The sequence below is a fragment of the Mustela putorius genome, unplaced genomic scaffold, assembly GCF_011764305.1.
Source record: "Mustela putorius furo isolate JIRA1106 unplaced genomic scaffold, ASM1176430v1.1 tig00000551_pilon_pilon_pilon, whole genome shotgun sequence".
In the NCBI taxonomy this organism is placed as follows: domain Eukaryota; kingdom Metazoa; phylum Chordata; class Mammalia; order Carnivora; family Mustelidae; genus Mustela; species Mustela putorius.
In genome coordinates, this window is record NW_025421412.1 from 13,703,061 (window position 1) to 13,729,482 (window position 26,422).

General features: G+C 43.7%; 1 protein-coding gene across 1 annotated transcript; it reads right to left on the reverse strand.

The window, feature by feature from the left end:
* Window positions 1-13,264: 13,264 nt before the first annotated feature.
* LOC101679237 (heparan-sulfate 6-O-sulfotransferase 3) lies at window positions 13,265-20,433 on the reverse strand. The gene has a single exon (XM_045081393.1). The coding sequence runs from the start codon at window positions 20,395-20,397 to the stop codon at window positions 19,708-19,710; it is 690 nt and encodes a 229-aa protein (XP_044937328.1). The 5' UTR covers window positions 20,398-20,433; the 3' UTR covers window positions 13,265-19,707.
* Window positions 20,434-26,422: the final 5,989 nt, after the last annotated feature.

Below are 26,422 nucleotides of genomic sequence, written 5' to 3' on the forward strand. Positions count from 1 at the left end.
GGAGGCTGCTGGCCTGGGGAGGCGGGAGGCGGACTAACTAGAACCCGGGTCCTGTGTGATTGGTTAGGGGTGCACACGAGGCTTTCTCCGGTTGGCCCCCAGTTGGAAATGAGGACAAACATGAGGAAAGCTGGTGGTTATTTATCAAGTCCTGGCTATTCAGGGCCACTTGTTACAGGGGTGATTGTCTGGCTACCTGGGTCGTTGATAAAGATAGCGGTCTGAATGGCCTTCTGGAAGGCTTAGCATAGATAATGAGCTGGTTGCTGCAGATTATGGGTCAGAGTCTCATTTTTGTGTATGGTCTGGCCACCATCGTCCAGTTGCATCCTCCGTCTCTCAGGAAAAAAGAGTAGCTGTGAAGAAAGCAAGGCTAGGAAATGCCCACGAAGGGATTTAGGACATCCCTAGTCACAGAGGGACAGTGTCAGGAGCCCCCGCTGCTTTTTCTCAGGTTCCCAGATAAATCCATAAATGAATGCCACAGAGCAAGGTGTGGCTGTACCATGCTCCAGAAATCTGGACCTATGACAAGTCACTGGTGCAATTTACAGTGCTTGTGACGATGTTTTAGCCACACCTGTTCCTCCCTTCATGAGGGTCTGAAAGCAGGTGTGCGGTGCCGTTCCCACATTACACCTGCCGTCATAGAGCCCACTTTGTTCTGGACCCTGTGTTCTCTCCGACACTTAAGTGGACTCTTCCCGCTGGGGCTTCCTTTCCAGAACCAGTCCCGGCAGAGTCTTTACCTCCACCGTCCTGAGCTGCAGTGTAGCTTTCTTTAATGGACCCCGTTACTATGGTCTTTTTTCACAGTCAGACTTAAGGGAGGCTTTCTTTTTCTTTTTCTTTTTTTTTTTTAAATTTTTCTTTGCCTTTTCACCTGCTAACTGGAAAATTACCCTCCTCGTAGTAAATGCTATCTCATCCTGTTGCGAGACTAAGAAATGATCTTGTAACTTTGCTGGGCAAAGCTCTGCTGGGCAAAAATCCACATCAGATCAACACTCCCTCTTAGCAAGCCGTGACTTTCAGGAGAGGGACCAGGGTCTGGATAATAAGAGCGGGGCTTGTAATCTTCCCCTTGCTAATGAGGGTCGGGTCCTACCTGACTTGCAGGTCTTCTGAAGAGAGAGAGTTACAGCTTCTCCTGCTCTAATTAGCAATGGCTGATGGAGGGGGATGCCTGCACCTTTAAAGGTACCCACGCAAGTGGTTTGAACAAAGCAGAGAACAATTATTTGCAGGCCCAATGGCAAAGATGGTTAATTAAAATAGTGATGATGCCGATAAGAGGTGTGACAAACGGGGGTCCCTCTTTAATGAGAACGGTTGCATTCTCTGCTCCCTTCTCCCCTTGCTCATCAGGAAATAGCAGAGCGGAGTCCCCAGGAGACTCCTGCTCAATTAGGCCCCGCAGGCAGTGGAAGCTGCCAAAGGCCCCGTGAAGAGAAAATTTAACCACCTAATTTGGGAGGGAAGGAGAGAGGCCACAGGCTTTAATGGAATATGCCGCCGGCACTTCCAGGACCACGGCTGACGGGATGCACCTCTTGGAACAGTTCTCAGAAAGGCAAGAGTGTGAGGGAAAGAGGAGACACGGGCTTTGTAGCCACTTGGGCCTGCACTGGGATCTCGTTCTGGAGTCTGTTTTCCCACTGAAAACCGTAAAGGTAATGACAGTGACCTCACTGAGTGCGGTGTGAGGTTTTGTGTGTCTGTGTCAGGGCAGAGAAAGAAAGAGAGAGCGAGCGTGTATGCTGGGTACACATAGAAATCGGCACCTTTCCTTCTTACGTCCTGGTGTCACAGCACACCTGTCCTGATGGACTTCACTCCTGTCGGCCATCCGGTTTGCAACCTGCCCCTTCTAGTTCACAGGATCCATTTCTAGTGGCCCACGCTTTGCCCTACCCCCTGTTACATCGAAGGTGTCCGAAAGACCGTTCTTGGGCATTTTGTGTTATTTCTTCCAGAGGCCAGCACCCTAAGAACAGTAGCCCTTCCTTCTTCTTTGCCAATTTCCCACCATGGATCCTCAACAGACCCCCAGTGGTCAGATGTGAGTCGGACATCAACCCCCTCCCCCGCTGGCCCCATCAAAGAGGAGTCTTTGGAAGGACCCAGAGAGCTAAAGAACCCTAAATCTGTCTCTTTCAGGTTTAAGGAGACCCTCATTGTGGCTAACCCTATCTTCGTAAAGCAGAGGCACCTCGCTATCTCGATTTTGTTCTTTCCAATGACCCTGTGAGGTTGATAGTCCACACAGAGATTCACAAAGTAGTTTCGCTTGGCTAAAAAATCTTAAGTTTTGGGAAGAGGAAGAACTAAAGCCAAAATATCCTGAGGAAAAGCTGGGATACACTCTCCATTTTCTGGAAATAACTCATATTGGACTCTAAAAATCTCAGTGACTTAAAGTAACAAAGGTTTCTTTCTCCCTTGTGCAGATTGTCCATCTCAGATCAGCTGGGGTTCTGCCCATCAAGTCACCCCTGTAATCATCTATACCCTGAGGCCTGGGCCTATGGGACAGCTGCCCCTTGGAGAATTGCTAACTGCTGGGGCAGAGAAAAGGCAAGCATGTGAAGCATTTGCTTGATCCTAAAGCACTGGCCCAGAAGTGACCCATTTCGCTCAACTCCCATTTCACAGACCATGCCTCAGTTTACCAGGGCAGGGAAGCATAACCTTTGCCCAGTGAGGGGCATGCACATTGGCGAACAGTTACACCGTCTACCATTGACCACCACCCCCTCCCCCGCTCCTTATCTCAGCTCCTCAATGCTCTTGGAACAAGCAGAGTCTATTAGTGGGCTACTCACGGTGGCTAGTGAATGTTGATACAGATGGAGGATTGCGGACGCTCTTAAAAAAGAATGCTCTTTTTTTGAAAGCAGAGACAAAGATATCCACATAGTGCTTGCTTTGGAAGAGACAAGTTAGAAGGTGATGTTTGCGCTTGGCAATCAATAACATGTCCAAATCCTGAACTGAAAGTTAATATATCAGCAACTGCACAAGGAGAAGCTCTGCAGGCTGTGTTCCCACGTCTAGCCTCTTACCACAGATACCGTTCCAGTCTCACCGGGGCTCAGAGCCACATGTAAATGCTGACAGTCTCCTATAGCAAGGCATTAAAATATCCCACTCTTTTGTTTGTTTGCTCAAAAGGAGACAGAACCAAGTAACTCACTAGTGACAAGGGGTCGCACGTTCTCCCCTAGAACAGCAGAAATAGAACTTCGAAAGTGTTTGGAATTGTTACAGTGGGAGATGGCGGGGGGTCTCGAGTAAAGGACCCATTGACAGAGTTCGGAGGGGACTGGAGCTCTCTGGGGGCAGGCCATGGGACTTCTCTCTCTCCATCTGCATGTACACTGCATCTTAATTGTTAATACATTTGTTGGCAAAAAACAAAAACAAAAAAAAAAATTAGAACCCAACGCTTCTCCTTCCAGCTACTCAGACCTCACACTTGCTATACTTCTAGGAGGATTTGAGGAAGGATCTGCTTTAAACTTGACCTGAAATGGGACGATTGAAACTGAAGCCAGAGCAGAGACCCTAGAGTGAGTAGATGTTTCCACACTCCTGAAAACAGCTGATGGTGTGCTCAGCTGTGACTTGCTTCTGTAGTTTCCAGGAGCCAAGGCAAAACAGGACCACACTGGCCTCTTGGGAGGGTTATGCAGCTGATGCCATGTCCAGGGGCAGCCTCTCCTGCTTGAATGGGACTACCTGTCCCCACCTGAGTCTCAAGAAAGGCTGACTTATTACTATGATAGTTGCGCCACCGATCCATCACACCAGCCTACTGACCAATAGCAGTGTGGGTGTCCTCTCTCCCTGCTGCCTTTCCTATTTCTCATGGGCAGAAAAGCAGTCCGAGCCATCTCTGTGTTCACATATTATCAGAGAAAACCTTGAGGCATGACCTGATTTAGGGATCTGTGGTCAATTACATTTATCTAACATTTATATATTGACTACATAATCAGATCCTAGAAATACAGAGATGATGAAGCCAGAGCATCTGGCATGAACACTGTTTGGCAGAACCACCCTGGGACCTATGCAATGGGGACCCCTTTGCTTAGAGGACCCACTTTGGGCCTCTGATGGTCATGCCCTACCCTGTAAAGAAGGATTCTGCAGAGCTAGGAAGGATGTGTACAACTGAAGCCTGTGACCCTCTCTCCTTCTACTCAATGTTCCAGGTGCCCAGCACCCCAGAATTTCCTGCCCAAACCACCCACAACAGCATAAGCCTATGCCCCAGGTCCAACCTTGCCTGGTAGGAGTCCATCCAAGAGGGTGAGTGATCGAAGAGAGCTGCCCTTAGCTAGGACTTTTGGCCTGATGTCTCTATTGACCTGCCACAATCCTCTTCACAGTGTGGGTTGGAACAGAAGTGGGAGATGGAGCAGGAGGGTTAGCAGGCCAGGGCCTCTATTGAAATGTTGCCTCTAGTCCTGAAAATGGGGGTATGGCCTCAGGATTGGACATTCTAGGAGGTAGTAATAGAGCTAGGTTGGAGATGGGCAGATCCCAAGTCTAGAATGGGTTTCTTTTGGCTGGTAAGGGGTTAATCAGCCACTGTTACCTATTTCTGATTGTTTACGGGAAGATTTGATCATGAAAGGCCAATGAAAGTGTTCAAGAGTCTGATTCTTCTTGTCTATCTAAATTACCATCTCAGGAGGTAAAGCAAACCAATTTACCTTGAAACTTTCATCAAAGAAATCTGTAGACAGTCCAGGAACTACTTGCTAACAAGATAGTGAGTCCTAAAGCAGGAAAATAAACTAAAAAGCCAAACTCAAACTAAAAGGTATTGCTTCATGATAAACTCCCACTTATTTGGGCAAAAGAATCCAAAGATAGCAGTATCATGGGAAATACAAATAGTTTGGTTATCCAGATGTTAAGTTAGGATTATCTGTCTTCACAGATTTAAATTATTATAATTTTCAATATAATATAATAATTATATTTATTATAAAATATTAAACATATACTACATATAATTATATTCCTTCTTCTTTGTTACCAGCTTCAGCAATTTGGCAGATTGCCTTTACTATTTTTTTTAAGTTGCTAATATGTACTTAAGATCTATCCTCCAAAGACTGGCTAAGCAGTAGAAGTAGGACAAGATGTCCCCAGTGGTCCCTTTCTTATTATGACTGAAGATAGGTGCACAGGAACTTCTCCTTGGGGAGACTCAGAAGTGTGCTTTCCTGTGACTAACTCATGGTTTATTTGTTGTGATAGTGTCTCAATCTTCTCAACTATTGTCGTTCTAGATTATAGAGCTCACCAAAGAATTCTGTGTTGGGGGTTGCATAATAGTTGTCTACTCACACAAAATGGTTATCTTGCTTTTTAAGTCCCTGCACCTGAAGAATGTGTGGGTTTCTACTGTCCTTTAACTTCTTCCCTTATCTTCTCAATCAACTCCATCTTTACTCACCCAATAATCCCCTTAAGGTATTTTTCCCTCTAAGCCATTTGGTAGAGTTCTCCAGAAATTCTGCATAACTAGAGGAGAAGAAAGATTTAGTAAAGAACAAGATGACATGGGAGAGTGTGTGGAGGGGTAAGTTTTGCAGGTCTTAAATGTCATGCTACAGTGTTTCCTTGATCTTAAGGTCAATGGATCACCATTGGGAAGGTTGAACAGGGAAGAGATATGACAGGTCTTTGAAAAAGTAGAGTCAGGCTGAGACAAAAGGGTTTGGAGGCTGGGAGAATAATTATTTCATAGCTGAACATGGGCTTTGGATTGAAAAAAAGCTGATCTCAAATCCTACTTCCAATATTTCTTGGTTATGTATCCATTCAGTGGTTATTATTCACTTTCTCTGATGACTCGATTTCCTTTTTTTTTTTTTCTAGGAACTTTTTAAAAAAATTTTTTTATTTGACAGAAAGAGAGATCACAAGTAGGCAGAGAGGTAGGCGGGCGGGGGGGGGGGGGAGGAAGCAGGCTCCCTGCTAAGCAGTGAGCCCAATGCGGGGCTCGATCCCAGGACCCTGAGATCATGACCTGAGCCGAAGGCAGAGGCTTAATCCACTGAGCCACCCAGGTGCCCCGACTCAATTTCCTAATTAGAGAAAAAGTTGTAAGGTCTTAGAGTGTTGCTGTGAAGGTTAAAATGGGTGTGGGAAGCTCCTGTTGGCAGATTGGATGAGACAGAGGAAGGCCTAAAGCAGGACTGTGGCTGTGGAAATGGAGAACAGGGGAAGGAGACTGGAGACATGATTGGCAGGAATGGTTAGAGGAATTGAGGGTGAGTCGGCTTTCTACCTTGAGTGATCCCATAAACTGCTCAGCTTAAGACTGAGTGGGGGGTAAGGCAGTACAGAAGGAAGCTCAGATTATTTCAGATGGAAAAGGAGCAGATGAGTTTCATTCCATATAATTGAGGGTGAATTGAGGGTGAGTGGAAAACATTTAGGTGTAGGTGGTCATTAGTTCACTAAAGATAGGGATCCAGAGAGCACTATCTATTTGGGACTCATCAGAACATGGGCCAATGTGGCCATTACAGGATTTGCTTATCTTGCCCAAGAGGACAAGTCAGATTCACTCTCTCATTAATTCTTTCATCTAACTCACTCATCAACTATAAACTTTTTACTATGTCCCAGGGTCATTGTTATTAAACAATGGTGAATAGGCAGAAGTTGTCCCTGATCCTCTAGAGCTTATGTCTAGGACTTAGGCTCAAAGGGGGCCAAGGATGCCCCTGCCCTTCAGTCGTGGGCAGCCAGAAGCCCAGCCCTGTGTGTGGGCTGGATGCCAGGGTGCTGAGCCAGGCATAGGATGAGACAGAGCTGGTCTGTGGTCGTAAGTCAGAGCACAAGAGGAGGGAAGACTGTCTGGGCTGACAGCATCTGAGAACAGAGCAAACGCTGATCCGGAATAAACTGTGTACAACACAGGCCAAGAAAGGTGGCCTGTGCAGGTCTAGATGGCCGAAAGTGAAGACACTTCCCGAGGTACAGCTGGGAGCAAGGGTAATGTCTTTTCTAGGACACCTGTCACTTGGTCTGTGAGTGCTAAAGAGATTGCTGAAAACATCAGATGGACCCTATTCTTTAAGCTTAGCATCTAGCGTCATGTCTTCCTTTTAGAAAGCTTAGTGAATATTTCTTAAAATAGAAAGACAAAGGAACAATAAAAAAGGAGGGAAAGAGACATTGAAAAGAGTTAAATTGTCATCAGTCTTTAGATTTGGAAGGTGGTAAAGATATTATGGAATATTTACTGACCTTCAACCCAATCATAGAAATTATTAAGAGGGACAAAAAGTTGCTAATCTGAGTTTTGGGGCTGCTAAAAATTCATGAAAGCTTGCTCCAATAACTTTGATTAAAACTGGTAATTGTTAATACCAAGATGTGCAACGTCATAGTCTGATGCTGAATGTCTCATGCGCCTTTTCTAAACTTCAGAATCTTCTCTAGGGATGGCTTTCTCTCCTAGAGAGCAAAGAAAATGATGACATGAGAAGGGGTTTGTTCAGTCACGATGGAGCTTACTACCCGGGCTGCTGGTCTACCTTCCACATGGAGCGCAGCAACAGGCGTGACAGCAGGATTATTGGCTGTGACTTGCAGCTGCACACGGGAATACTAACCGTCAGCAGTGACTTCTTACAACGGTAATATACATGCCTCTGTTTAAAACTTAACTGGCAGACTTCCTGGCAGAGCTCCTGGGAGTGATGCCCTGATTTGCAAAGACTTAATGACTTCTTGTCATCCAACACCTGTAGGTAGAGAGACAGGAGGGGAGGGCATGAGCACCTGGCTTGTGCCCCAGATAAAGTGAGCCACGTGGAGTTACGTAGGCTGTACCTCTTCAGAAAAGAATTCTTTATGTTATCGTCATTCAATAACCGCTACCTTGATAATAGAATTGCCAGTGTTTTCATTCAGAGACATTTTAAATTATGTTCTTAAATTAAAAACAAAAACAAAAACAAAAACCTTGTTACCTACTATAGAAGGTCATTTTAAATCCCCCTTTTATGTATATTAGGATGGGTTTAGTCATAAATTAAACTTGAGGACAATTGCATTTCTAGAGTCCTGATAAAAATTTTCACTCCTTTGGAACACAACCCAGATCCTTGCCAATGTGACTGGGGTCATGTCGGATCCTGTGACAAAACTCCAAGAGATGGAGAGCAAAAGTCTACCTGGGCCAGCGCCAGGTAGAATAGAAGTGGGAGGATCCCCGAAGTGCTTTCATGTCCTCCTTCAGGATAGATGGAGCCAATCAGTGTGGACAATCCTTAACTCGCTCTTGAGAAGAAGTGAGTTGGGGGAAATCGGAGGGAGAGATGAACCACGAGAGACTGTGAACTCTGAGAAACAAGCTGAGGGTTTTGAAGGGGCGGGGGGTGGGACGTTGGGGGAGTCAGGTGGTGGGTATTACAGAGGCCATGTATGGCATGGAGCACTGGGTGCGATGCATAAACAATGAATTCTGGAACACTGAAAATAAATTAAAATTAAAAAAATAAAGCTAAGAGGTAATTGTTGTTCACTTGTTGCATTCAATTGCTTGTGCATAGCCCACATCCCACACGTAGCTCACGTCCTGCACGTAGCTCACATGTCACACGCAGTTCACATCCTGCACGTAAATCTATATCCTGTTTGTAACCGGATCTGTGTAAAGTATAAAAAAAGAAGTGATTGTAAGAAATAAAGTTGTCCGTGGATGGAACTAGAGGGTATTATGCTTAGAGAAATAAGTCAATCGGAGAAAAACAACTATCATATGATCTCCCTGAGAAGAGGAAGTGGAGATGCAACATGGGGCATCTGGCGGGTAGGAGAAGAATAAATGAAACAAGATGGGATCGGGAGGGAGACAAACCATAAAATACTCTTAATCTCGCAGGACAAACTGAGGTTGCTGGGGGGGAGGGGGATCGGGAGAGAGTGATGGGGTTATGGACATTGGGGGGGGTGTGCTGTCAAGTGTGTAAACCTGGTGATTCACAGAACTGTACCCCTGGGACTAAAAATACATTATATGTTTATAAAAAAAAATAAAAAATAAATTAAAAAAAAAGAATTAAAGTCATCTACTAATCATCAGCCAATGGTCCCCCCATCATTTCAGCTCCCATCACCTGGATCTCCACCTCGTGAAGGTGACACACTCCTTTCATTTTTTTTTTTTTTTCTCACCTAACAAATATATTGCTCATAGGAACTGATGACATTCTGAAAGCTACCTGTCCCCATGGCTTTCGAACACCAATCTGTGAGGTCCTAATGTCCTCTTTATTGTCATATCTTACTTCATAGGCAGCAACTGTTTAAATAATTTAAATGATCATGCAAGCCTCAGCAAGAAGTGTGAAGTCTTTGGTTTTGAAGGTAACTTAGTATTTTTCAGATTAGGATGGAACTAACACTTTGCCTAATTTTCACTCTCCCTTTTTGATAGAATTACAGTGCTAACTCTAATGACGATATGACAACAGCAGTGACAATATGAATCTAGCCTCCCAGATTATTTCTAATCCAGGGTTGTTACTTCAGGTATGAAAATAAACACTTGGAAGTAGGATGAGGGAAACCTGTAAATGTTTGCATTTACATAAGTGTGAACATCTTCCAATTACGCAAGGAAAGCCAAGTAAATATGATTACATTCTCACCACTGATTCCAAAGAAATCATACCTATCAAAACAAGAGAAAATAAAAGAGAAAGGAAGCATAAGTAGTAAAAATCATAAAGTAGCAGAAGACCATAATCTATAAATTATAATACTTTTCAAACTAAGACCATGGCTCGAACTATGTGAAGAAAAATTAAACCATATGTTAATTGCAAATTACAGGAAAACATTAAAATGAGAACATTAAAATGTAGAATTAAGTTAAAGTGTAGAATTAAAATGTAGAATTGCAAAAATATTATTAAATGATACAGAGGGGTCATTTTATATTGAAAGTGGTAATCTGATCAATAAAAAAATATAGAAGTCATAAATACTAAATAACAAATCATCAAACTATATAAGCTAAAAGCTGTTAAGAAATGATACACAGATTTTTGTATGTATCCTGTCTTTGATTATATATATACACACACAGACACACATACATATATAGTGTAATGTGTATATCAATGTGTAATTGATAATGCAATACATTTTCTTTTCTGTATCCACGAAACTTTTACAAAAACTGATCACTTACAAAGCCCCAAAGTTGGGATGCCTGAGTGGCTCAGTGGGTTAAGTATCTGCCTTCAGCTCAGGTCATGATCTTAGGGTCCTGGGATTGAGCCCCGCATCATTTCTCCCTCTCCCCCTCCCCCATAGCTGGTGTGCAGGCACGCGTGCTCTCTCTCTCTCTGAAATGAATAAATAAACAAACAAATAATAAAATCTTAAAAAAAAAAAAAGCCCCAAAGGAACCTCAGTAGAGTTTTGAAAGCAGAAACTATGCGGGCACATTTATCTGAGCACAACATGTTGATCACGGACAACAGGAAAAAATAAGTTTGTTTCAAAGTAAAGGGGCAGTTACAACCAACAATGACAAACTGAAATACACTTTTATAGAAAATTGAATAAAAGGATATACTCAATAAAAATGAAAAGTGAAGCAGTATGAGTCAGATGGAATTGGTGGGATTTGAAATAAAAGATAAAAAATTAGATCAATGAAAAAAAATAAGTAAAAAAAGTTAAAATGAAAAATCCAAGCATAAATGTAAGATTAATACTTGAAAATTAAGAAATGGAACAATAAAGTAAAATAGAAGCATTCATAGGAAAAGAAAAATATTATTAAAGAGAATGACTACAACAGAGAGGTTTATGAAAGCACTGAGCAAACACAGAGGAGAAACCCCCAAGCAGAAAGGGAGTGAAAGTTTATTTGTGAAAATCTGCAGTTTCAAAATAGAACGTGAAGAAGCAGCGAATAATGAAAAAGCCATGGAAATAGAGAAGCAAAGGAGATTTAAACACTGAAGAACAGACTTGTTTCTAGAAACTTGTCAGACTGAGCTAACACAGATTCCTCTTTCAACCATAAACAAGTAAAAATGTTGGACAAAATATGCCAGAATAACTTTTCAAAACAGCTTTAAGCTCCAAAGACAGGGCGGGAGCTAGAGCAGAGTCTTGGAGGCCAGGACGGGGGAAGGTCTCTGTGCCCTGGGAGCGGAGCGTGTGTGCAAAAGGTTGACTGGGAGCAACTGGCGGAGGGTTGGGGGGAACCTGAAGGGGGGACAGGGGCAGAAAGGAAACTGAGGCCGAGTTAGAGTGAAAACCTCAACTGACCCTACATCGCGCGTTGGAGCGGAGAAGTCCCCACTGAAAAGATGTGGCCTTAGCCTCTCCAGCCATGTCATTCGAGATAGCCTGGCCTGGATAGGTGGCATGACTTAGGGGGTGGCAGGTCCTCTAGAGAGACGCAGATGACCGCTGTCAGCCAGCAGCCACGCTCCCAGCATCCTGGGCAATGAGTGCTTCCATCCAGGGCCAGGGAGATGGCTCTGCAGAGACAGATGTATTTTTCTTTGAGTATATGAATAACTTTCATTTTTCTTTTTTCCACAATTCACTTAGCTGCGTGTATGCAATTTTGACAGTCTTGAATATTTTTTCTTTCTCAGTCGTTGGGGAGATCCAATCAGTGATCCAATCACGGTCCTCTTGCCCACTGGTATACAGAGACACTCACGGAGATGCTGCTTAAGGACACATATATTCATTTTAGTGAGAGTTACACCAGTGGGAACATTGAAAATGAAAAGAATGTCCCCAAAATATCAGAACAGTAGAATTACATGCAGTATTGAAATTATGTTTTCAAAGAATGGGCATTAAGAGGTTAAAATATGTGTTTGTAAAATATGTATTTACATATATAGATTGTAGGATTCTAATTCCCTAAAACATTTGTTATTTAAAATTTTACTCTAATTGTCAATACATTAAAACAATGAAATAGATCAAAATCATGTCAGGATTTGGCTCTTTTACGTATGCATTTCTTCTCACATGTTTTCAAAAGATCGAAGATCACACATTACTTTGTAATCATAAAAAACCTAACATTATATATAAAGACATAATTATTCTAAATTAGAGTCTACTAATTTTCACATTTATTTTTATATGAAAACTGATCTGTGAAAGGGAAACCTTACTATTTTGAGAGTAGATTTTCAACATTTTTGACATTTCAAGTTTTATCTTCACGGTGAGTAGGGGAAAGAAGTAAGTCTTCAGTGTTTCTGAGTTCTTCTCTCAACTTATACCTCCCCCCCAACCCTTAGAAGACAGAAGCCCACAAAAAAGTCTGTGCGGGGGTGGGGACGGGGGTGGTGGGGAGTGGGGGTGCACGTGTGTTTATATTTCAGCTCTGTTGTCTTTGGGCCTCTCCTATGAGCTCTCCAATTGCTGTGGAATCAAGGTGACTTTGCCTAGGATTCCCATGAGCTAGAGGGACATGGTCAAATAACATTCTTCTAAGGCTTTAAATCTCACAAACCCATAAGTAAGGAAGGAATCCGCAAATCCCACTTCTAAAGAGTAAAAAGAAAATTTTAAAAGGCACCCACTACGCAAGGAATTTTTTTTTTTTGAAGGAAAGGACTTTTTTTTACCAGAAACTAATTCTCTTTCTTTGCATTTGTTTTAGGAACTAGGTATTTAAAAATGGATGGGGACCAATCCTACGCTTTGAAATTGTGGAAAGACCTACGTTCATTGCCACTGTTATTTTATTTTTCTGCTTCCATTTGGTCTCCCTGTTCCCCTGTTCCTCTCTGCCTCTTTTCCTTCTTTTTCTCTTTTTTTTCCTTTAGAGTCAGTGCCAGACAGCTTTGCTTCGGTTCCGCTTTTGTCTCCTACCACTCCCTTCTTCTCCAGGCTGCTTTCCCATGTTTCACAGTGAATTTCAATGTGCTGGGGTGGGCGAGAAACAGGGAGGGCCATTAAAAACCACTGTTCTAGAAGCTTATGTGTTTGAGAGCCTGTGAAATCCTCCCTGGCCTCAGAGATTTTAAATTGTTTCAATCTATATTTTCTTTGTCTTTTATGCTTCTGAAGCTTCACATCCAATAGGCACATTTGTATCCAAAGCATGGATTTTTTTAGAGTTTGACAAAGCTGATCCCATGGATTCAATTTCCATAAATCCCTTAAAGTGTTTGACCAACTTTTCTCATTTTGCAAAAATGTCTAACAAAATCACAGGGGAAAACAATTGTTCTTGACATCACAACAGTTTAATATGTTAACTTATTCATTAAATTGTGCTTCACATCAATGGAGATCCTCAGTTCTACAAACTATCGTTTTTTAAATAGCAATAAGGGTTGATAATGTCACAATACAATCTCCTAGTACCCGGGTTCATACATATTATTGCACAGAAACAAAAGGAAATATCTCTTAGGTGAAATAATTTACTATCTAGTGAATAACTATGTTTACATCTAAAATGGGGCACCAGTAAAAGTCTAGATTTTTCTTTCCAACGGGTTTCATCTTTGATACATTAAATGAAAAATAATGCAAGTCCAGCCCAGAAAGTACTTCCAGGGGCCAAACACACACACACACACACACACACACACACACACACACACACTCACACACACATACGCACACAAAGGAAAGGAAAGGAAAGACCGCCACATGATTACAAAGATAAGAAATTAAAAACGTAAGAGGTTGGTAGAAGGCAAATAATGGCGGTCACTAAATCACACAAACTCTGCTTCCTTGGAACACGGTTTCCCCCGGCAAGAACTGAGGGTTTTCAGCACTGACATCCGGCCCTTTGATGAGTTCCCACAGAGCAACAGAACATGGAACGCGCAGAGTCTCTACTCCGTGCGTCAAAGGGTGACAGTTGCAGTCTGTTCCATAGACGACGTCGAACACAGGCTTAAGAAACATCTGTGCTTTGGCGTGCTCAGATCGGGAGTCCTGGTAGGATACCTCGAGGCCTTGCCTGGAAGTCCCGGGGCTTCTGTCTCGCAGAGGTTGCTGGTGTTCACGGCAAGGCCAGTCGTCTGCGAATCTCAGCACTTCTGCACGGAAGGTTGGTGCTGTCCATGTGCGGTGCGGGTGGGCCCACGCGCGGTCCAGCCATGAGGCTACAGAACACTTGGGTCTCAGAACGCACCCACTGGCCCAGAAGGGCTCATTCAAAGTCTTAGGGAATTAGTTCGGATGTGTCCGGGTGGATGTGGTGAGTGCAGAGCAGGATAATGTCCCATCGAGAACGGAGGAGGGGGCTGAGGGAGGTGACTTGGAGAAGGAAACGGTGTGCTCCCCAGAGGTGCGACGGCTGGCGGGTGCCCTTGTTCTCAGCCAGCCCTGGGACCCAGCCGGGAGACGTTCAGCTGCGGTTCTGATGACCAGAGGGGGCACACAAATTATGCGAAAGAAAAGCCTTGGAGACAGAGCTGTGATCAGACGAGGGTACCCTTTGTCCCTGTCCACGCCAGCTTTCCCTCGGATCCGACCCCGCCAACTCATTCAGCCTTTACTTCAGTCCCTAAAACGCTGCCAGGGCTGGGGTCCTGTTTCCTGAGCCTCATGCCCTTGGCAGCTCTTTGAAATGGCCAAAGAATGACGGTCCACATGTCCCCAGCCTGCTCTTGCTCTTGAGGACAGAAACCGTGTGTCGTTGCTCTATTTCTCAAGATTTCCGGGCACCTGTTAAATTCTTCATCTTTCCACCTTTGAAAGACCTGCTTCCCTTTTAAGAGCCCTGCTTTCCTCTCCAATTACCTCTACTCTGCCTAACTCCCACCCCTGCGTGATCCCATTATACAGGACTTTCTGCTCAGCTAGAGGCCATGGTGAGAGAGGAATCCGATAAACTCTGTGTGAAGATGTTAGCCTATGACAGCAACGGCTGCATTTCCTCTCTCCAGCAACAGGGCAGGCTGCAAAGGGACTCATTTAACACCAAATAAAACCTTTAAGAACCAAAGCAGTAAGTTGCTGATAAAATTCCAGAGACCTGGGGAAGAAGTAGGGAAGAAGAGAGGTTTTTTTTTTTTTTTTTTTTGAGCAGGGTTCTACTGATCATCCCTTACCTCTCACTATTCAGGCTGTTCCTGATTCGAGATATTTCTGACACTGAGTTTCCCTAAGGAGTTGCGAGCACATTTCCTCAGCCTTCATCTTGATCGGTTTTGGGATTGGCTGGGGTGAACAGTCAGCGTGTGTTGTTTGAATGTCTGTGCTTTTCGGTCTCCCCTGAAACACTGCCCGTCTCTTGGACATTTCACTCCTAATGAGATGATCCCTCCCTGGCGGCAGTGAGCCAACTCTACCAATCTCCTTGGCATCTTCTAAGTCACTGCAGTTCTACAAGAAGGTAAGGAAAAACATAAGCCAATAAAGGCCGAGATTTCATATTCTTGCAATTCCCAGTCCTGATATGGATGCTGAGCAGCATAAAGTCATCGGGGAGGCTATAAAGTCAAGACTGGGGCTCTGAGCCACGCTCTTATTGATAAACTCGAATTGAGAAATCTTTTAAACTCTCTGAATCTCCACTGGAAACTACCAGATGGGATCATGAATAGACGCCCTACATATCTACCATATGAGAGAGTGTTGAAGATCCGATAGGATACTAAATGTACAAGTGTTTTGAAAGCATCAAGTGCTATACAAAGTTATGAGTTTTAATCTTTGCAAAACGTATGATGAAATAGGTAAATGTGAAAAGCACTTGACATAGTTTTCAATTCCCTTTTGTGTCAGAGGTTGATAGTTTTACCAGTATTAATTTTCACATTGTTTCTTTAATAATAGAACCCTCCCTCCCTGTTTATCAAGGCACATGGCAACCAATAATAAAGACATGTCCTGGCCTCCTTTGCATTTACTTGTAGCTAATGACTAGGTTCTAGCCCATGAGATGTGAGTGGATATGATATCTGCAACTTCGTTCCATGTCCACTCTGCTGTCTGGAATACAAATGAGATGGCAGGAGCCTCAGCAGTCACTGTGGACCATGAGGATGGCATGCACATGTTAGTATGAATAAGCAACAGGAGGGGCACTGGGGTTCATTAATGTCACTCATCAGAGCTATCTAACCAGTTTGCCTTTCAAATAAGAGGACAACAGCTTTGATCTCATTGAAATCACTATTATTTTGAGTTTCTCTCTTAAAGCAGCCAAATGGGAATCCTATCCTATGGATTTAATTTTTTGTTTTGTTTTGTTTTGTTTTTTTCTTAAATGATCTATGCTTGCCTCTTTGCCAGGTCTCCCTCTGGTAGACTTTCTTCCCCATGTAAATACTATCTCTACTCAGACTTTTGAACAAGTCCTCATATTTCAAACCCTTGATTAAACTATGAAACAATTCCCTCCTTGAGATGATAAGAAATGCATAGCACACATGATATCGATAGCTGTTGCCCAATACTGATTGCTAATGTTATTAGTTATTAGAAGGAGTATCCAAAGAATTCTCAGGGTAGACTTTCTCTGATTTCCAAGAGTAGGCTTCCAAAAAGTTAGAAGGAGACAGAAGAGAGAGTATGTACCTCAGTCCATGACGATAACTTAAACACACCCAGAAATATGTACACAAGGTCACCCCATCCCAATCGGGGGCTTCCCTTGTCAAGAAAAGGGAAGGAATGTCTATCTGGGAGTTGTAGGAGTCAGTAGGATGTGGAAGTCCCTGGGGAAAATTTTCTCCCTCCTCTTGGGCTCTTAATACCAATGTATCTGGAATTGATTGGGTTTTGGATTGCAAAACTGCTGACTCCCTGTGGATCCCAAGGCCCAGCTGTCTTCTCTTGGCAACCCTTCTCTGAGTGTCACTCAGCACATAGGTGCGCAGTCAATTTTGGAAGAACAAACTGTATCCCTACCTCTTCATTTCTATCAACATAGGACCCCAGGGATATAACAAGCGTGCTGCTTTAGAATGAAATGTTATGAGGGAGGAAGCCCCTGTCGGTCTTTTTAATTTGCTCAGCACTGGCCTTGGGCCAACACAAAGAGATGGTTTCTCCTGTGAACATCCTGATATCTGGTCTCAAGTGAAGCACCATACATCGTGCCTTCAGTGCAGGCTGAGGAAAGCCTTTTGATATAAATCCCGACATGCCTAAGGAACAGTGTGAAGTTAGCAGAGGCCGCCTCCAAGTCTCAGCGATACATGAATTTCCTGCCAAAAAATTTAAAGTGACTTTAAAAGAAACAATCCACATGCTTTCTAACTTGTTTTGATTTTCCACATGACAAAACACTGGATTGTTATTATGTGTGCACGCACGTGTGTGTGTGTGTGTGTGTGTGTGTGTCACAGCGGCAGGCTGAAGGATAATTTGCAGCTCTGCCATTCTAGGCAGAACATGAGATCTTAACATCGGAACGCAAAGAGAGAGCGAGAGGGCTGCTCATTAACTGTAGCTGTAAGCCTCTTCCCTCTCAACCTCAGGAACAAATCGGCGGTAAGGGAGATGCGAATCTTCCGTGAGTCTAATTTCTACCAACTAACAAGCAATATTGACTCGGTCCCTTTAACATAGAGGTGTCAAAAAGTACAAGTGCCTATAAAATCATCAACCTCTCAGCTTGTTGGTGGGTCAGGGAGGTGGAGAGGGCGGGACTCACCCAAGGCAGCATGGCTCTGGGTCCACTGCGAGTGCGGGACCGTCACAGTTGTGCTCTGCACATGGGTTAGCGACAAATCCTTCTGGGCTCTAATGGCTGGCTTCTTGCACTATTGGCAGGAAGCTTTTGTCCCCCATGGAAAACATGATGGAATCAAAAGAACTTGCGCTCTGCAGTTGGCCAGACTTAGCCTACCATCCACCAGGAAGCTGCCTCGTCTCTGTGGGGTTTACTTTTCTTATCTAGGTAATTAGGCCTAATAAGATCTACCTTGTTGTGAATGGATTCAAGGTATGAATAGGGCTCCCTCAATAAGTGACACAAGGGAGGTCCCCAATAATGCCTACCCTCACATGACAGATGAAGCCAAGGGTCATGAAAGAAGAATCAAAGCCACTTCTCCAAATCTCTCTCTGATGGAGACCCCGGGTTCCTCTCTCTACAAGCAGGCATTCCATGAATGCCTGTGGGTTGATCGACTCTCCACCCCAGTGAGAGTATTCCAGAGGCTGCAATGTGGCTTATGCAAAGCTGGCTTACACATCAAACATGCTAGATATCAATGAAATAGGCTTTTCAATCTGATTTAAGGGTTTCACTCATTTTGCCTTCAGCTCCTTGAAAGGACTGATCAGATCAATGTTATGAAACTTTCTACCCACTCTGATCCTACTACGGAATGCCAGGCGAGGCCTTTCTTTTCCCTTTTCCATACTTCTCCCCCGAGTACTTGACAGACTTTGTGTTCTTGTAGTGGTGACTGGGAAAAATGGAAAAGAAGAAGCAGTGGGTAATGAGCCCAATTTCCTGTCCTGCTTTATCCATTCCAGTCCGAGCTGCCAAATAGAGCCACAGCCGAACCACAGGCAAAGATCAGGTGGGGAAAAAAAAGTGATCAGGCTGGAGGTATGAAGGATCCTGGGAGGTAGCGTCTGTCTACGCTCCTGGGACAACTGGCCCATTGGGTTCTGCATCTCCTGGCCTGAATCAGTTATCATGTATTTAGTGACCTTGCATACCATTTGCATATGGGCCAGCTCAACTCCTAATCTTCGGGCAAGATTCTTTTAACAGAACATCAAACTTGGCAGTACCATGTCGAAGAGGATGACTGCTCTGAAGAGGTAAAACAGAAACATCCCTGAAAAAAACCTAAAAGTTTTGTAGCCCATATGGAAGTGTGAGACATCATACAGTCATCCTCCCGCGTCCCCCCCCCCCTTAATTTATTAGTTAATTCTTTTGAATGAAAAGAAGATCAGTAAAGTGTGATCTCCTTAGGTCTTAATTGCTAAGCACATTTTCTCCTAACTACCCCAACCACTGTTCGTTTCTCAGGGGCCACGCACACCCGTCCTGATTCCACTAGCTTTGCCCTAAAAGATGGGGGAGGAAGCATGGCTCCCAGCTAAGATGCAAGGACTTTGTAGTGTGAGTCTTTAGTGATGATCAGTAGTAGGGTAACCTTGTTTAAAAACAATCACAACCACCAAACACTGCTACTTATGATTAAGCCACATTCAAACAGGGTTCAAGATGAGAGCCAACAGCCAAGGGAGGGTTGGCATAAAACCTCATCTAAGGGCTGAAAGGGACTTCTTTCTTTCTTCCTCTCTCTGGACAGGCCAATATTTCCATTACAGAGACAGTGTGAAACAGACCAGTTTCAGCAGAACATCCAAGCCTATAATTTGGCTTTTCATGTGTGTCTCTGTGGGGTTCTCGTGATGCTGCAAAGGAGCTCTTCGAGAGTTTCCTTTCTGGTGCTTCTCTCCTTGACCTCCTAAGGACGTCTCTATTGGATGCATTCCTACCCTACTTGATATCAGGGATTGAAAAATATTGGAGGGCGGGGGGAGGAAGAAGACAACAGATCATCTCCAGCTGGATAAGGATGAAGACAAAGAGGAAGCAGGTGTCCAAATCAAGCCGCATATAGCCAGATGTCCTCAGATGCCTACCATCCTCCAAGGTCACCAACGCCACAGAAGTTCAGTATGCCTGCTCATCCTCCCTCTCACGAGGAAGGAGAGGGCAGGGGGTCACCATCTCACCACCTGGCTGTTGTAGTCCTCAGTGACTGCCCCCTCTGTGTTCCCGTCCTCTTTGGGCCACCGGTGACCCCTATGCTCCCGATGCAGCCTGCGCTCCTCCCGCCTCCTCTGCCGGTCCCTCTGGTGCTCTAGCTGCTTGGTGTGATGGTAACGCTGCTGGAAGAGATCTTTCGCGTACTCATAAAGCTGCATGTCCAGGAAGTTGAGCTCCTCGATGCGCTGGCGGGCGCCCTCATTGATGTCCACATTGGAAGCCCGCGTGATGTTGAACTGCGTGAAGGGGGAGATAAACTTGAGGTTGAATGTCCTCTCAAAGAGAAACTGTGTCTTCCTCTGGAATTCCGTGAGCCCAAAGAAGGCCATGTTCTTCAGGTTGTTCTTTGCGCTCTGCAACAGGATGGTGTTTCTCTCGCTCTCATTCATGAAAGTCAAGTTGTAGCAGCCCACCAGGCTGAGGTCGGCCAGCATGCGCACCTGGCGGTTGTTGGCCAGGTTGTAGGAGCAGTCCATGAACTCCCGCAAGCTGACCCCAGACCAGTCGTCCCCGGGGTAGCAGGTGGGCAGCTCATCGGGGGTGGGGCTTCTCCCATCACACATGTGGAGGGAGGTTTTCCACGTGGCCCCTCTCTGGACGTGTTTCCACTCGCTCAGGTAGCGTGACACTGGGTCCCGTAACATGGTGATGTAATAGAAATTCCTGGAAGAAATGAGAAGGAAGAGCGTGAGTCTTAGACAACGACAGCTCTGGGATTCTGAACCTCCATAGTGTTTATATCAGCACTGAGTCAAGGGGCTCTTCTGCCACATGTTCATGTGAGAGTGGTTGCCTGGATTTGCACCTATCAGACTAATGTTCCCGTATGTGCGTATTTTTTTTTTTTAAAGATTTTATTTATTTATTTATTTGACAGACAGAGATCACAAGTAGGCAGAGAGGCAGGCAGAGAAAGAGGAGGAAGCAGGCTCCCTGCCGAGCAGAGAGCCCGATGCGGGGCTCGATTCCAGGACCCTGGGATCATGACCCGAGCCGAAAGCAGAGGCTTTAACCCATTGAGCCACCCAGGCGCCCCCCGTATGTGCGTATTTTCATAAACATGAGTGGACCGGGTTTTCAACACCATTTGTGAAGTTTCTCCTCCCTGCTCTGGTGTGGGGAGGGACGTGATGGGGACAATAGGTGACTCATTCATTCAGCACTTTCATTTATTCACTGATAAATTGCTGCTGGAAATAATACCTTATTATTTTCTTTTTAAAGATTTTATTTATTTATTTGACAGAGATCACAAGTAGTCAGAGAGGCAGGCAGAGAGAGAGGAGGAAGCAGCCTCCCCACTGAGCAGAGAGCCCGATGCGGGGCTCGATCCCAGGACCCTGAGCTCATGACCTGAGCCGAAGGCAGAGGCTTAAACCACTGAGCCACCCAGGTGCCCCCAAATAATACCTTATAATAAGAAAACACACCAAGGTTTTTGAAAGTTATTCCCCAACCGATATTTTATGTGTGGCAGATGTGGGACTATGTGATAGGGAAATAAATATGCAAGGAGATGGAGTGGTTTACCCAAGGGTGTGGGACTAAACAAGGTAAAGCTGGAAGCCAAAGGTCCTTAGTCTTTTCTGTTGACACTGCTATTCCGGATTATAAGGTAGGTAGGGTTGGGGGAAGATTTGCCTTGTGTGGACATCAGTATTTATTGAGGACCTACTATGCACTGGGAACTGTGATAGATACTTCATGATACTAACATAGATAATCCTCAGCACAATTTCATAAGATGGGCTTTATCATTACTTCTTCTTTTTTTTTTTTTTAAATCTGAGAACATTGAGACTGAGAAAGGTGAAAATATAGCCCAAGATTCTAGAACAAATTAATACTTGAACTGCAAATGGAGTCTAGGTCCACTGATTTGCCTCTGTGCTTTCCTGTGCACCAGAATGATATTTTAAAACCCAAAATATAATTAATGTGTATTGAATGCCTATTGTCAGGTACTGTGGTTATTATAATCGTAGGTCTTATCTAATGGCATCAAATGGAACCTTGAGAAGAAATATATATATTTTTAAATGGTTAGCTTCAGGATGATCCAGTAAAGATCAGGGTGTTTCTGGCTACGAGTGTGAAGAAACAAGAGGAGAGTTGGAAAAGCTGACAAGTAAAGACGAACCCATAGCATTAGAGGAAAGTAACTACTGATTTAAAATGAAGGAAAGTCTTCTCATAATCTGAAAGCCTGTCTACGGAATGGGGTGCCCACCCCCCACCACTGGCACTAGGGGTGACCCTCAGAGGTCCCCTGAGCAGACAGATGATCCTGAAGAACTCTGAAAGGAACCCTGGGCTTCCCTTGGCCATGCTAAACTGGCTTAAGAAAAAAAAAATCAATACCCAGTTAAAAGCAATGACAAACATAAGGGCTTTAAGGGTGTAATGCTTTTTTATGCTGCCTTTAAAAAAGGAATCAATGAACTATAATATTTAAAACTCTAACTTTACTATTTTCAGTTCTTTTGAATGCCTAGCCAGACAGTTTTGAAATGTGCTAAGGGAACTACAGTATCTTAAGAAACGCCAGCTTCTCCTTAAATTAGAAAGAAGAACGTGCTGAAACTGCCACAGACAGGCCAGCCTGAGCCCTTGCTTTTGCCAATCATCATTTTACATTACTCTGTTGTCTTTTGCGGTGACAGAATGACAATTTCATCAGTGGGAGGAAATTTCCCGAAAGGTCAGTAGGGAAGGCAGAAAAGGACTGATACGGCTTCTGGGCTCCACGAGGAAATGTCGACGGGAAAGTTTTGTTTGGAGTGGCTATTATTGTGGTTGAATATTATATGACAGATCATTATTAATCCTGCTTTGGTCCTACGTCAGGACTTGTTCATGTTTCAATGTTACAAGCAGAGAATGATTTTTATTACACAAAGCAAGTGCCTAATAAATATAGAAACGCAATAATGATCATAGTGAGGTAGCTCAGGTGGGTTAAGGATGCCAAACAGATTAAGACAGAAGAATTTTAATCAGAGATATCTTTGCATGGAGTTGCAAATGGAAAATTTATAATCTTCCTATAACTGGGCAAAACAGATAATACCAAAAAAAAAAAAAAAGGTTTTAAGGAAGAAAGATGACGATGGTCAACAGATAATTCTCAACCTCATTCGTGTGTCTCAGATTCAGGAATGATCCAGATTTTTAAGACAGTCATAAGAGCTGGAGGATTTTAGAGGCAAGAGCTACAGTGGTTTATGACAAAATGGTTTATCTGGAACCTGTTTGTGGAATCTTAGTGGCTTTCGTCTCACTCGGAAAAATTGGCCATAAACTTCCTGAGATCTTCATGCCATTGGAAATTTACATGGTCTCAAGGCTGACTGAAACTGACTTGGCTTAAAATGGTATTGGTTTCAAATTTAACTTCATTCAACGTAATGTTACATTTAACAATGACTAGTCAAATCATAGGATGATGTGTACATGAGTAAAATAAGTCCCAAATGTCTGCAAGGTCTACCAGTCAAATAGATAAGAGATCAATTTGTAAATAAAACTCTGACATCAAGACATAAAAAGGTACTGGTGGGACATTTATATTGATAAAGTACAAACTTGTCCCATCTCGTGGTTCCGGAGGCTCATTTAACATTTTGGTATTGCTTTGGTCAGATATATTCTCATGTATGTTTTGTTTATTTGTTTAAATTCTGTGAAGGAGTCAAAATAGAAAGTTAGACAAATAGGAAAAATAAACCGATAGGGTTGAAGATAAAGCAAAAACACCTAAAACTGATCAATGGAATCATTTTTTCTCATTTCTATTTTTTTTTCCTCTGTTTTCATTTGCTTCAGACAAAAAACTCCAAAGATCAGGATTGAAATGAAGGCTACATCCAGGCCACACACCCAACGGTCATTGTCTACCAGCTTTATTCCAGTTTGATGAACCTCCAAAACGATGAAAACTCATTTTCTTCCGCTCCCCAAACGCCCAATTCCGTTTCTAGGGAGAAGCCTTAGAGGGTTGTGTACTACTTGAATTTGCAAATGTTTTTTAAGACATTACTTGCTCAACAGCACAGTGAAAGATAAAACAAAGAACAGAGAAGGACAAGCAGCTTCCCAGCAAAGGAATTTGTTAATTCTGCAAACGTTAATTGAGCCTCCTGCTTGCCAATCCCCTGCTCAGGGGCAAGGCATCAGGGACTCAGAGTTTACTAACACATTGTCCTTGAGGGGATCGCCAGCACCCAGGGATCTGGGTGCAGTGAAAGTAATGTTAACTACCATGTTAAGGGAATGTTCTACCAATCTCCTGGGACCAGAGCAGTCTCCAAGACAGATAGCTTCATTTGTCGGTGACAGCGCCCTATCCAGCAGGTGGGCTGTTTGCCACCTATTTCGCTGAGAGTTTGGGTGAATTCATTTAAGGGCATCTGTAAAGCAATTGCAGTGCTTTATGATTGTCCTTCTCGGGGCCCCGAGGTAATGATGGCAAATACCTGTGTACTTGGGAAGATTAGGGAACAGGGCACCTTGGTTAGTTCAATGATCGTTTTAAGGGATAATGATCGTAGGGGCCGTCGCGGCGTCCTCCAGTCCAGAGGCGCAGAACACACACTTTTGCACGGTTGCTTCAGCGTCTTGCTCTGCTGTGAGGTAATCATATCGCGCAATTCTAAATGCAGCCGGGAGGCGTGACAACCTTCCCTCCATCTTTGCCTTGTTTTTTGCTCATTTGCATACTGCAGAAAACTTCCTGGTCCTTTTCTGGCTCAACTCAAGCCTCCTATCCATCTTGCCTGACTTGTCCAGTCTCCAGGGTTTTAGTGCATCACTTGTTGCCTCTTTTAACTTGCATCTGAGCGGCTCCGTCACCTCTACCCTTGAACCTCCTCTTTGATAACTGGACTCATATCCCAGAACACTTCGCCCAAAGTGCAGTTCATGGCAGAAGTTCCACACCTGATGCTCCTTCAAAGAGATGATCATCATAGAGGATGAATGTATTTTAATGACTAAGGCTAATTTTGCCTTTGATAAATACACCTTTCTGTCCTTTCCTAAAACGGATCTGATCTTATTTTTGACTGTCTAAAATGTGTGAAAAGAGTAGAAAGAGACAGAATCTTTGAATGTATCCATCATTTGACTGGGATGGTCCCCATCCAGAGGGAGACAGTCAACACAGACTTTGGATAAAAAGAAGAGTGTTTCAAACAATGGATAATTAGGAGCAATGAGGTGGCTTTTTAAAAAATGTTAAGCTTACTAGTTTCTTCCCCACTGCTTTAAAAACCTGTATTTCACCAAGCAGTTTATTGTGTAATTGCTCATTTCTTTAATTAGCAAGCCATTTAATTAACACACGCTTTTCGAGGGTCTGTTAGGTGTGAGGATCTACTCTAGCAAATGTGGAGAACGTTAAAAAAAAAGAATAAAATACCCTGAAGTCTTATGGGTGTGAGGATGATAGATTAGAAAAAGATACTGCGTAGGGGGCTATGGAGATAAAGAGTGGACAAGGAATGTTGGAGAGAAGAGTTAGAACGTACGGAGAGCAGAGTGGTCTACTTACACCAGGAAGCTCACGTTGTGCATTTCACAAAATGTTTGCTTAATAAATGGTCGGTAGGAGGACAAAAGCGAGAAGAGCTTGCTGAGCCCAAGTAATCATGGGTTCTGAATCCAGCTGTCAGTCACTAAAATGGGAGAATTGTTGATTTCAGAAGATTCATTAGGCAACAGGGTTCAGGATGGACAGGGTAGGCAGAGCCGGGACAGACACTTGGTAGCTGTGGTGAAGGGCTACTGGAGAAGAGCCCAGAACCGTCAGGGTTGGGAAGGAAGAAATCAGGGACAGATTCCTATCACGCAACCATGTGTCATTGTTCCCTCCCATTTCCGCATCGCCAGCTTGCTCCAAACTACCTTTTCCTCCTCTATATGTTCTTCTTTCCTTCTACCTAATCCTTCCCTCTTGATTCCTCAAAGAAAGAAGGCAGAGCTAGTATGCTCATCAAAAGGTGGAATGAGGAGTATTTGTCTCCGGAATCACCCTGCCTGTGGCGATTCAAAAAATATTTACTTTTATGAGGTTATCACTTGCCTAGCCAATGAAAACACATCTGGAGGAGCCTATAAAATGCCACATTGACAGGGAAGATTTATTCAATGTATTCCTTCCACCGCTAGCCTTACTCTCATAAAATCAAGCAGCAAAATTAATATCATCGAGTTCCACAGTTCTGCGCGTTCCGAAAAACCGGCTCAAGTAGAAAGTCCTGCAGCTAACCTTTTGTGGTGTCCTCTGAGGAAGGGATTTCTCCCCCGCTGAAACTTGTGCCCCTTGTGTTTTATCTCCATTGCAGCGACCAGCGACTGCCCTATCCCTTGAGCAGGCTTCATGCCCTAATCATTATCCCCCAGAGCACATGATACATGACCTTCTACAACATGGATGTTTCGTTGTTCAGTGCTCGTGGCATGAATAAATATTTTATCAGCTACTATTTCAGGGATTCTGATAGTTATGTCCCCAGGAAACCAAACTTGCTGCCTTAACCAACAAAAGTTGCCCAGGCTAATGGTTTCTCTTAGCCTAGACCTTGTGAAATGTATGGGAAATAATCAATTTCTCCATCTTCCTCTTGCCCTGCAGAGTTTTCACAGAGTTTTCCTCTAGATAATCAAGTT